The sequence below is a fragment of the Salvelinus namaycush genome, chromosome 25, assembly GCF_016432855.1.
Source record: "Salvelinus namaycush isolate Seneca chromosome 25, SaNama_1.0, whole genome shotgun sequence".
Taxonomy (NCBI): Eukaryota; Metazoa; Chordata; class Actinopteri; order Salmoniformes; family Salmonidae; genus Salvelinus; species Salvelinus namaycush.
Window position 1 is genome coordinate 6760736 of NC_052331.1, and position 12677 is coordinate 6773412.

General features: G+C 42.5%; 1 protein-coding gene across 5 annotated transcripts in view; it reads right to left on the reverse strand.

The window, feature by feature from the left end:
* Positions 1-721: 721 nt before the first annotated feature.
* Positions 722-12677, reverse strand: part of LOC120020164 (fizzy-related protein homolog) — a 32069-nt gene continuing 20113 nt past the window's right edge. For all 5 annotated transcript variants that reach the window (XM_038963645.1, XM_038963647.1, XM_038963646.1 and 2 more), the window contains 5 exons: positions 12089-12191; positions 11662-11846; positions 11077-11310; positions 2549-2746; positions 722-2365 (listed from right to left, as the gene is read on the reverse strand). In XM_038963645.1, coding sequence (XP_038819573.1) covers positions 2324-2365; positions 2549-2746; positions 11077-11310; positions 11662-11846; positions 12089-12191 — 762 coding nt within the window. In that variant the 3' untranslated portion in view covers positions 722-2323. The remainder of the gene's footprint in view (positions 2366-2548; positions 2747-11076; positions 11311-11661; positions 11847-12088; positions 12192-12677) is intronic.

The following is a 12677-nucleotide window of genomic DNA, read 5'->3' on the forward strand; positions in this document are numbered from 1 at the left end:
TTTTTATGCAACCAGTAGTTCAATCAAATAGCACTGGGCTGGAACAAAAGTTTGCACATACTGCAGCCTTCCAGAACTGGAGTTGTCCACCACTGGCCTGATCTTGGTGCGGAAATGGAACAGAGGTGTGGATGAAAGGCTGCTGCTGCTGTAGAAGAGAAGACTGGTGCCCTCTGGTGCTTCCTTTGTATTAGGACAGCTTTACAAGAGCCATCTCACACTGGGCTTCAGTTTCTGGTACAGTAACAGCAGTTAACCAAGGGTAAAATCTCACGCAATTTGGTCAGCTGCGTGATTAACTTCTGTGTTCATACGTGTTAGACATTAAGAGATCTGGCAAAAACGTAGTCTCCACCCTCCACGATCTGTGGGCACGCACTGGAAGCACTTGTGGCAAAGCAGTTTAAGCACCGCCTTTGCCCAATCCTGATACTTCCAAATAACCAGTGATGAAACCGCCAAGAAACTGAACTACTGCTGCTCCATTTCACACATCCCTTTCAGTCCTGGCAGATTCTCTCGGTCTACATGCAGAATCTGCCCACGGGAGATGAATGGTATGATAGTCATCAACACATACAGCAGTTAAAGCTCTTTAGCAAGAATGATGTCTCTCTCAGGGGACTATTCAACACTACGCCAATCATACATGCTCTGCATTCCCTCTCCTACACACACACACACTTTATAATGCAAACAGATAATAGCATACACTCGAAAATAGTGATGTGATCACTTTATTTTTTTCTCAGTACAGAAATATTTTTTGATCTTCATAACATTCTTTATGCATTTCAATTTGGCAGCATTCTTTGTTCTGTTTCTGTGGCATGAAATAATAAGTACAAACGCTTAGCTAGGACTGGAGCTAGTATATACACTGTACAAGTCAGCGTTCCATCTTTCAACTATCAGATAAATCAACTCTCAGAATAATACACACATGCTGTGTGTGTACTGGACACTTTTACACAGCTCAAATAAATAGCACTCATTCAAAGACGGCACAAAAGGTCACTCAAAAGCCACATCCAAACTGAGAAAATGAAAAAAAAGGTACCACTACAAGAATCAAACAAAGAAATGCTGAGAAAAAATAAGTGCCCTGGATTAAATATCTTTATACCGCAGACAGACACATATAGCACAATGCAACCATCAAGGCCTTTTAAGAGACCATGAATGTTTTTCCTTTTTCTTTACAGCGCATTTCAGTTACTGCTACACCCAGGGAAAAAAATAAAATGTTTATATTTTATCCTGTATAAGTATAAATTCCAAAGTTTATGCCTAGTTTTTTTTACCTACGTTCCCAAATACTACTTGTTCGTTAGACTGAGTGCAATGACATTTTCTGAGAACAAAAGACACCAAAAATGTGTCTCTGTAAATGTAGGTTAACCTACATATATCCATGCAAGTGATTACTGAGTACTGATACTTTGGTTAAAAATTAAAAAAAGACAATTAACTGGCAAAACAACACAATTTACAGAGAAACTGCAAGTGATTTTATGTAGTTAGTTTTTGGCCACTGCTCAAATTTCAAAATGACAACTGCAGATTTGTTTTCTAATTAAAAAATGTAAGATTTTCACCATTATTGACACACATCACACAATTAACTTAAAACTTTTTTTTTTACCGGGTGAATAAATTAGAATGGTCTACAACATGTAAAAAAAAAAATAATCTATAGTTTACAAATAGGTACAGGACAGCTCACCCTGAAGTCAAAGCATGTCACACATTTTCATACCTCGTGAGGCAAAAAAACATTTGACATACTTTCATTTTAGATGTAAACTATCCCTTTAAGGCACAAACAAACAAAAGCTTCAGGCTCTTCGCTGAAGAGTCCGACACGCAACATTCACTCACACAGAAAACAAAACAAAGTCTGCTGAAGCACACTGGCGACGTTACGTGATTAACAATAAATAAAACATTCAAAAAAAAGGACAAACTTCATATTTGGCAAGTATGCACAGTCTGTCTGTAAACAAAACAGAATCACTTGGGGAAGATAACATCCCAGAATCCTCCTCTTCCAGGGAAAATCACCAATGGTACTGTATGGGGGTGTGGCCTTGTAATGTCACACTGATTGTGATGGGTGTTGTGAGGATAGGATTTATTCCACTGGAATATTGACTCCCATCTATCGGCTTCACGACCTGGCCTTAGGTATTTGAAAGGGCCATAGGCTACCAGAGGCCTAGGAGGACATAAGGGGGCAGAGAAGGGGAGTTGTTTTTCAGAATGAAATCCAGTGGGCTGGTTCACCCCCATGTTCCCTTGTTGGACACTAGCATCCCTCTGGCTACCGGATCCTGGTAAACAGGTTCAGAACAGATACAGACTCCTGCAGAGGAAGAGAGCAGGGGTCAGTTCTCTAACACTAGAATCCTCAATACCAGTGTTTCCCAAATGAGACACTGGTTTTGCTTATTGGGTTGGTAACAAAATCATTTAAAAAGAGGTAGACTTTAAGTGGGGCACAGGCAGCACAAAATCAATGTCGCCAGTCAATGAGGTGTGGGGTTACCTTGGTGGACCTCATCTTGCTGAAGACGTTCCAGAAGCGCAGGGTCTCGTCTCCGGCGCCTGTCACGATGGCCTCTCCGTCAGGGGACATGGCCAGGTAGAGCACTCTGTAAGAGTGGCCTGTGAGTTTCGCCACCTGTGTGAGGGAGGGGTACTTCCACACCAAGATCTGGTTCTGGGAGTAACCGTGTGTGCTCACCTGGAAGTAAAAATAATTTTAGTTACAAATGCTTAAAAGGGATAATCCACCCAATTTTGTGAAAGACTATGTTCAGTAAAACATTTTTCCCCCCCACAATTTAACTTCTAAGTGGTCGGTCTGAAATAAAGAAATCATGTAGGAATGTGTCATAGCTACATGGTTCTCGTTACTGGAGATCGGGTTATGGCCCATCACATTTCATAATTACCTGGGGCTCGATTCATTACTTAAGAAAAAAAAAGTAAGAAGATTAAGGAAAAATATAAGTTTGTAAGATAGTTCATTCTTAGGAACTTCGTAAATACCTTATGTGGCATTGACATTAGTGACGTGCTTGAACCCAATAAACAAGCCTGTGACAGGGATGATAGGATTTGGCCCACTATAATAAAGTGTTGATATTTCCATTTGTTTTTTGCTTTGGGTCTCAAAATTATTCTTTTTTTGTTGGCTCGCAAACCCTTTATGCACAAAAACAATTTTTGTTTTCACACATTATAGCCATCAGACTAGCTATATCACGGATAACCAAGGAAAGCCCAATACAAAGTTCAGCAAACAAGAGTTTGAAGTGATGGTGGAGGAAATAGCAGCCAGGAAAATATTGCTGTTGGGGAGACTTGAAAACTGCAGGGTCACTGCAGAGATCAAAAAGAGAGGATGGGCGAGAGTGGGCGAGTCGGTCTCTGCCGTCGGGGGTATGGCAAGTGTCGCCGCTGTAAAAACAATAGTGGTTCGACATCAAGTCGGCTGCTAAGAAGAAGGGAGCTGAGAGACCATTCGTGGGGACCAGCTGGAGGAGAAGATGTTGTCCATGATAGGAGAGATGGTGGTAGAGGGACTGCACAACCGTTAAGTTAGCTAACGTAAACTCACCCCATTCCATACAAATGTGCGCAACCGCGACATTCAAACGAGGCTACAAAGAAAACTAATGGGACTGTAGCAACTGTGTTGACTTCAAAATCTGGGGTGTGAACTACGTTTCTATTCAAGCGTTGATCGACATGGTAATGGCTCTATAGTATTGGAGAAAAGTTGAAAAAACGGACCCTCCGTTACATCGTGACATGTCATGCCGTAACGTACAGCACGCATAAAGCAACTATTTCTGTCTTACAATCTCTCTCCACCAGGTGTAGCACCTCAATCATCGTTTAAAAACAAGAAATGGACAGTGACGGGGGTACGGGGGGGATACCTAGTCATATTTTGCGTCGTTACTGCAAGCGATCACGACTCTCAAAAAAACTGTTTACTTCTGAAGTTCACTTTAGCACCGTCCGAAAAACCCGATTCAAATTCGACACAAACCTTCAAATAGGTATGTAATCACACATTATATAAACTCTTTACAGTGTTTTACTTACATTTTAGAGGCGATAAGGTGATAAGTTGGACAGACCGAGTGGAAAAAAAGCAATTTTCCCACACTTCTCTCCTTCATACTATCACGTATTAGTTTCGCTTCCCCACCCGCCATTTAAAAAAAAGACCCGACGGGGCTCATTGCCTGCTTGAATCATGCAGAAACGGGCAGCGTTTAGGTCATGTCATTTATTTTGTTGGAAAGGGGAGAAAGTGTGCTTTACAAATGGTATTGACATTACAGTTGATCTGGAAGTATTATGTTTTTGGGAGCTAAAATAAGGTCAATTGTACAGACCAAGGCAATGTACAAAAGTGAGTGCGTTTACGTTAGCTAACGCATAACGACATTATAGCCAACATAGCTAACGTTAGCCAAGTTCTTCTTTGCCATTTGAAGAGCTAACGCTAGCTTTTTAACACTTCTAGAATATGGTAATATATTGTTAATTACTAGCTAGCTAGATAACTAATTAAACGCGCTTCATCTTTCTAGCTGAATATAAATGTCCGGTAGCAAACTGTCTGTGGCGCAAGAAAACGTTAATTAATGGTTCCAAAAGTATCCATTCGTCACAAGACACGCATTTAGCTGTCCTAAAGTTAAGTACATGTCCAAGAAGAAATCCTAGAACATTATTTTGAAGTATCCCATTTCACTTTTTGGGGGGGAATAAACATAGGGAAAAAATGAAGAACATTTCCAATAACTTTGAGGTTACGGAAATAACGGCAGTTAAGAAATTTCAAATTAAGATTCAGCTGCAACAGATTTCCACGTTGAAACAAACCGTGTTTTAACTAAATAGTGTTATTTAACACTTAATCATAGGCATTAGTGGATTGTGGTGTATTGGGGGGGGGGTGGGGGTACTAAGCTAACATATAGAATTGTTTTAACCTCTACGGGATCAGTCTCCCTAAACCAGGACGGTTGTTGCTAATGTGACTAGAATGACTTCCATTCAGTAATCTTGCTCTGATTTGTCATTCTGAGGGCCCATAGTTGTGTTTGATAAAAATCCATTATTATGTTCAAATGTAGGAACTGAGGTCTACAGTTTGAACCCACTGCCGCCTCTGGCTCCACACCCACCCCGCCCAGCCATCTAGATGTGTGAAAGTATATAAGCTAATGATCCATCATGTATGACATTCCTGGGATTATGTAAAATTGAATTTTTTAATACCATAGCATTTTTGTATGTTCTCTATAGTTATGTACATGAAAATGTATCAATTCAGCACATTTGGGCAAACTCCTGGCAGATTTGACACAAAATATTGTGCAGTAATGTAGTTCACAGGATCAGTCTGAAACTTTGCCATCTGGTGGCCAAAATCCAAATTACACCTAGACTCCTATCTGAAAGTATGGCCATGGTCTTGCATTTCAAAGTTGATGAAAAATAATGTTTTTTTGTTTGTATTATCTTTTATCAGATCTAATGTGTTATTCTCCTACATTAATTTCACATTTCCAAACATTTCTAAGTGTTTCCTTTCAAATGGTATCAAGAATATGCATATCCTTGCTTCAGGTCCTGAGCTACAGGCAGTTCGAGTTGGGTATGTCATTTTAGGAGAAAATTGGGGGGGGGGGGGGGGGGGGGGGGGGTCAGATCCTTTAAGATGGTCATACCAAGGATAATCTAGCAATTTGATTTTTAACAGCCTTTAAGTATCCCCAAAAATGCTTAAAAAAATATTTGATTAAGTATTGAATTTGGCCTTACTACTATTAGCATTGAATAACAGACCCCCCAAAAAGTGTCTGCCCGATATCTAAGATATATAACAAAGATCAGGAAACTGTTTGACACATTTAATACCTATGGAAGTAGTTTAGGTACTAAAATACTTCCACAGAATGTGGAAAAAGTCAACGGATCTGAATACTTTCCCAAGGCACTGTATATGGGTTACAGCCTTATTCTAAAATTAATAAAAACGTGTCCCCCCTCAATATACACACAATACACCAAGACAAAGCAAAAACAGGTTTAGAAAGTTTTGCTAATTTATATATATATAAAAATATCACATTTACATAAGTATTCAGACCCTTTACACACTACTTGTTGAAGCACCTTTGGCAGCAATTACATCCTCGAGTCTTCTTGGGTATGACGCAACAAGCTTGGCACACCTGTATTCGGGGAGTTTCTCCTATTCTTCTCTGCAGATCCTCTCAAGCTTTGTCAGGTTGGAAAGGGGAGTGTTGCTGCACAGCTATTTTCAGTTCGATCGGGTTCAAGTCCAAGCTCTGGCTGGGCCAGTCTAGGACATTGAGACTTGTCCCTAAGCCACTCCTGCATTGTCTTGGCTGCGTGCTTAGGGTCATTGTCCTGTTTGAAGGTGAAGCTTATCCCCAGCCCGAGGTCCGGTGAGCAATGGAGCAGGTTTTCATTAAGGATCTCTCTATACTTTGCATCATCTTTGCCTATGTTCTGACTAGTCTCCCAGTCACTGCCGCTGAATAACATCTGCACAGCAGGATGCTGCCACCATGCTTAACCTAGCAGCATCCCTACAGTGTATTCCAGACCTGACGCTTGGTATTCAGGCCAAAGAGTTCAATCTTGGTTTCATCAGACCAGAGAATCTTGTTTCTCATGTTCTAAGAGTCCTTTCTGTGCCTTTTGGCAAACTCCAAGCGGGCTGTCATGTGCCATTTACTGAGGAGTGGCTTCCATCTGGTCATTCTACCATAACGGCCTGATTGTCTAGCCCGGCTGATTTGTAACAATCTGGACCCTTTCTTTCTAAAATGATCTGCCAAAATTGTTGCAACCCCTATTACTAGCCTGTTCAACCTCTCGTGTCGTCTGAGACTACCAAAGATTGAAAAGCAGCTGCGGTCATCCCCCTCTTCAAAGGGGGGGACCCTCTTGACCCAAACTGCTACAGACCTATATCTATCCTACCCTGCCTTTCTAAGGTCTTCGAAAGCCAAGTCAACAAACAGATTACCGACCATTTCGAATCCCACCATACCTTCTCCGCTATGCAATCTGGTTTCAGAGCTGGTCATGGGTGCACCTCAGCCACGCTCAAGGTCCTAAACGATATCCTAACCGCCATCGATAAGAAACAATACTGTGCAGCCGTATTCATTGACCTGGCCAAGGCTTTCGACTGTCAATCACCACATCCTCATCGGCAGACTCGATAGCCTTGGTTTCTCAAATGATTGCCTCGCCTGGTTCACCAACTACTTCTCGGATAGAGTTCAGTGTGTCAAATCGGAGGGCCTGTTGTCCGGGCCTCTGGCAGTGCCACAGGGTTCAATTCTTGGACCGACTCTTCTCTGTATACATCAATGATGTCGCTCTTGCTGCTGGTGAGTCTCTGATCCACCTCTACGCAGACGACACCATTCTGTATACTTCTGGCCCTTCTTTGGACACTGTTAACAACCCTCCAGACGAGCTTCAATGCAATACAACTCTGCTTCCGTGGCCTCCAATTGCTCTTAAATACAAGTAAAACTAGATGCATGCTCTTCAACCGATCGCTGCCTGCACCTGCCCGCCCGTCCAACATCACTACTCTGGACGGTTCTGACTTAGAATATGTGGACAACTACAAATACCTAGACAACTACAAATACCTAGGTGTCTGGTTAGACTGTAAACTCTCCTTCCAGACTCACATCAAACATCTCCAATCCAAAGTTAAATCTAGAATTGGCTTCCTATTTCGCAACAAAGCATCCTTCACTCATGCTGCCAAACATACCCTCGTAAAACTGACCATCCTACCGATCCTCGACTTCGGCGATATCATTTACAAAATAGCCTCCAATACCCTACTCAATAAATTGGATGCAGTCTATCACAGTGCCATCCGTTTTGTCACCAAAGCCCCATATACTACCCACCACTGCGACCTGTACGCTCTCGTTGGCTGGCCCTCGCTTCATACTCGTCGCCAAACCCACTGGCTCCAAGTCATCTACAAGACCCTGCTAGGTAAAGTCCCCCCTTATCTCAGCTCGCTGGTCACTATAGCAACACCCACCTGTAGCACACACTCCAGCAGGTATATCTCTCTGGTCACCCCCAAAACCAATTCTTCCTTTGGCCGCCTCTCCTTCCAGTTCTCTGCTGCCAATGACTGGAACGAACTAAAAAATCTCTAAAACTGGAAACAATCTCTAAAACTTATCTCCCTCACTAGCTTTAAGCACCAGCTGTCAGAGCAGCTCACAGATTACTGCACCTGTACATAGCCCATCTATAATTTACTACATCTCAACAACTACATCTCCCCCTACTGTATTTATTTTGCTCCTTTGCACCCCATTATTTCTATCTCTACTTTGCACATTCTTCCACTGCAAATCTACCATTCCAGTGTTTTACTTGCTATATTGTATTTACTTCACCACCATGGCCTTTTTTTTTTGCCTTTACCTCCCTTATCTCACCTCATTTGCTCACATTGTATATAGACTTCTTTTTCTACTGTATTATTGACTGTATGTTTGTTTTACTCCATGTGTAACTCTGTGTTGTTGTATGTGTCGAACTGCTTTGCTTTATCTTGGCCAAGTCGCAATTGTAAATGAGAACTTGTTCTCAACTTGCCTACCTGGTTAAATAAAAAACATATATATTTTTTTTGGAGTGCTGCAGAGATGGTTGTCCTTCTGGAAGGTTCTCCCATCTCCACAGAGGAACTCTGGAGCTCTGTCAGTGACCATCGGGTTCTTGGACACCTCCCTGACCAAGGCCCTTCTCCCCAGATTTCTCAGTTTGGCTAGCTGGCCAGCTCTAGGAAGTGTCTTGGTGGTTCCAAACTTCTTCCATTTAAGAATGCCACTGTGTTCTTGGGGACCTTCAATGCTGCAGAAATTGTGCCTTGACACAATCCTGTCTCGGAGCTCTATGGACAATTCCTTCAATCTCATGGCTAGGTTTTTGCGTGTGTAGGACCTTACATAGACAGGTGTGTGCCTTTCCAAATTATGTACAATCAAGTACCACAAGTGGACTCCAATCAAGATGTAGAAACATTAAGGATGATCAATGGAAACAGGATGCACCTGAGCTCAATTTCGAGTCTCATAGCAAAGGGTCTGAATACTTATGTAAATATGGAATTTCTGTTTTCTATCTTTAATAGAGTTGGATTTTTTTCCGAAAAAACAGTTTTCGCTGAGGCATTGTGTGTAGATTGATGAGAGAAATAATACAATTTAGATAAGGCTGTAACATAAAATGTGGAAAAAGTCAACGGGTATGAATTCTTTCCAAATGCACTGTATACTATATATACAAAAGTATGTGGACACACCTTCAAATTAGTTGATTCAACTATTTCTGCCACACCAGTTGCTGACAGGTTTATAAAATCGAGCACACAGCCATGCAATGTCCATAGACAAACAAATGGCAGTAGAATGGCCTTATTGAAGAGCTCAGTGACTTTCAACGTGGTACCGTCATAGGATGTCAATTTTCCAACAGGTGAGTTCGTCAAATTTCTGCCCTGCTAGAGCTGCCCTGATCAACTAAGTGCTGTTATTGTGAAGAGGAAACATCTAGGAGCAACAATGGCTCAGCCGTGAAGCGGTAGGCCACACAAGCTCAAAGAACGGGAACGCCGAGTGCTGAAGCACGTAAAAATCGCCTGTCCTCGGTTGCAATACTCACTACCGAGTTCCAAACTGCCTTGAAGCAATGTCAGCACAAGAACTGTTCGTCGGAGCAGCCGCACACAAACCCAAGATCACCATGCGCAATGCCAAGCGTCGACAGGAGTGGTGTAAAGCTTGCCGCCATTGTACTCTGGAGCAGTGGAAACATGTTCTCTGGATTGATGAATCACGCTTTACCATCTGGCAGTCTGATGGACAAATCTGGGTTCGGCGGATACCAGGAGAACACTACCTGCCCCAATCCATAGTGCCAACTGTAAAGTTTGGTGGAGGAGAAATAATGGTCTGGGGTTGTTTTTCATGGTTCAGGGCCCTTAATTCCAGTGAAGGGAAATCTTAACGCTATAGCATAAAATTACATTATAGACGATTCTGTGCTACCAACTTGGTGGCAACAGCTTGGAGATGGCCCTTTCTTGTTTCAGCATGACAATGCCCCCGTGCACAAAGCGAGGTCCATACAGAAATGGTTTGTCGAGATCTGTGTGGAAGAACTTGACTGGCCTGCACAGAGCCCTGACCTCAACCCCATCTAACACCTTTGGGATGACTGTGAGCCAGCCCTAATCCCCCAACATCAGTGTCTGACCTTACTAATGCTCATGGCTGAATGGAAGCAAGAAACCAGAGTAATGTTCCAAAATCTAGTGGAAAGCCTTCCCAGAAGAGTGGAGGCTGTTATGGCAGAAAAGGGGGGGGACCAGCTCCATATTAATGCCCATGATTTTGGAATGAGAGGTTCGACGAGCAGGTGTCCACATACTTTTGTTCATGCAGTGTCCTCCATTCCTTAAACTGGTACCGGGCTGACTTCAGGCGAGTCTTGTAAAGCTTGTGGTTGTCCTCGAACAAAACATCTTTCATAGAGAGGTCATATTAGTTTGTAGCCCAAACCGTTCGGACAATACAGACGTTTGTGTGAGAAGACCAATTTTCGTGATGTCTCATGGTCTGACAAACACCGCTGTAGCTTGGCCATCTTCCACCGCAGATGCGTAATGCTGCCATTTGCAGACGCAGTGAATCTCTAGCTTAAACAGACAGATTTTGATGGGATTTTTTTTTATTGTTATGCTAATAAAATGTTCACAGGGTCGCGGAAATTGACTCAAGAGGGTTTTAAAAAGTAGTATAAATGATTATAAATGTATAAATGATATCCATTAAAAGGGCACTTCTTTGTGCCAAATGTAAACAAATATATATATATATATTTTTTTAAATCACATTTCATTGTCATTTCTGTTCAGGTTTCCCAAAGAATGAACCCAAAAAGCACCCACCAGCTACGTACCAGTTCATTGGTGTGTTTAGACCAGGCCAGGTTGCACACCTGGGATCCGGTGTCGGTGCACTGCAGGGGCTGGCCCGTCAAGGTGTTCCAGAAGCGGATACAGCGGTCGGCTGTGCCCCCTCCAGATGCCAGCAGGCCGTGCTGATGGGGGGACCAAGCGATGGCCTTCACCGCAGCCAGGTGCTCTGTGTACTGCTGCACCGGGAGAACACTGGAGTGGTTCCATACCAGTAGCTATGGGGAGGGGGAAGGATTGTTAGTGTTCTAGGAAAATAATGCTATAGGATAAGGATAAAAGAAGTAGTGTAGTTAAACAAGAGAGGGTTTAACTATTGTGAGATGGGATAGGTCAGACTGCAGGTTTGTGTTTCTGTGTGTGTCTTGTAATTACACCGATACCAGTAGTTGGTGGTCTGTGCTGTGTAGGGCTGAGGTCAATTCCATTTAAATTCCAGTCAATTTAGAATATAAACCAAATTCTAAATTTTCCTCAGTGAAAAACATTGGAGAGAATCAGAATTTCAATGTACTTCCTGATTTCAAATGACATTGACCCCAACCCTGGTGCCTTGTCTGTGCATGTACCTTGTTGTCGTTACCCCCTGAGGCCAGCAGCTGATGGTCTGTGCTCCACTTGAGGCCGCAGACTTCCTGTCTGTGTCCCTGGAGACGGCGTTCTGACTGGAGGGGTGGGGCTCGGATGTCCCTCTGCAGGATCACCCTATCACGACTGCCCGACGATAACTGGTCGGCATTCCACGCCAACGCACCTGGAGAGAAAGTTTGCAAATAAATGATATTCAAATCATACAAAAGAGTTGAAATGCACTCAGTTTTCGTAGTTGTTTTGACTAAACGCTAAATATTTACATGAAGCCATAGCAATAGAATTAATAGATATTGTATTCTGTGTCAATCTATTTCTATGGTGCATCACTACTGTTCCTCTCTCTAAGGAGAAGCTGTCATGTTCTCTCTGTAAGACGGGCAGTAAAAGTCTACTCCCACTCACCCACTCTGGCTGTGTGTCCCTCCAGTACAGACAGCTTCTTCCCTGCTGCCGCATCCCAGATCTGTACATAGCCCTTATGAGTCCCCACTGCTACCAGGTTCCCCTGAAACCACACACACAAATGCAATAACCAGACATGGTATCAGGGCAAATCCACCACACCCCCTGAAATCTCTAGAAACACATGACTACAAAGGGATATAGGGTCGACTAAGGGGCAGAGCCATATATTTAGCGAGTTGGGCCAACTTTCAGAATTTCTTTCATTCAGTTATATAGCATTGTTTAGATATTACTCATGTAATGGTAATAGGGTGCAAATAATGGCTGCCATAGAATGTTGTAGTGTCCTGTACAGTGCATTCGGAAAGTATTCAGATCCCTTGACTTTTCCTACATGTTGTTACGTTACAGCCTTATTCTAAAATGGATTAAACAAATGTTTCCTCAATCTACACACAATACCCCATAAGGAAAAAGTGAAAACAGGTTTAGACATTTTTGCAAATGTATTAAAAATAAAAATAAAAACCAAAATACCTTATCAACGCAAGTATTCAGACCCTTTGCCATCAGACTCGAAATTGAT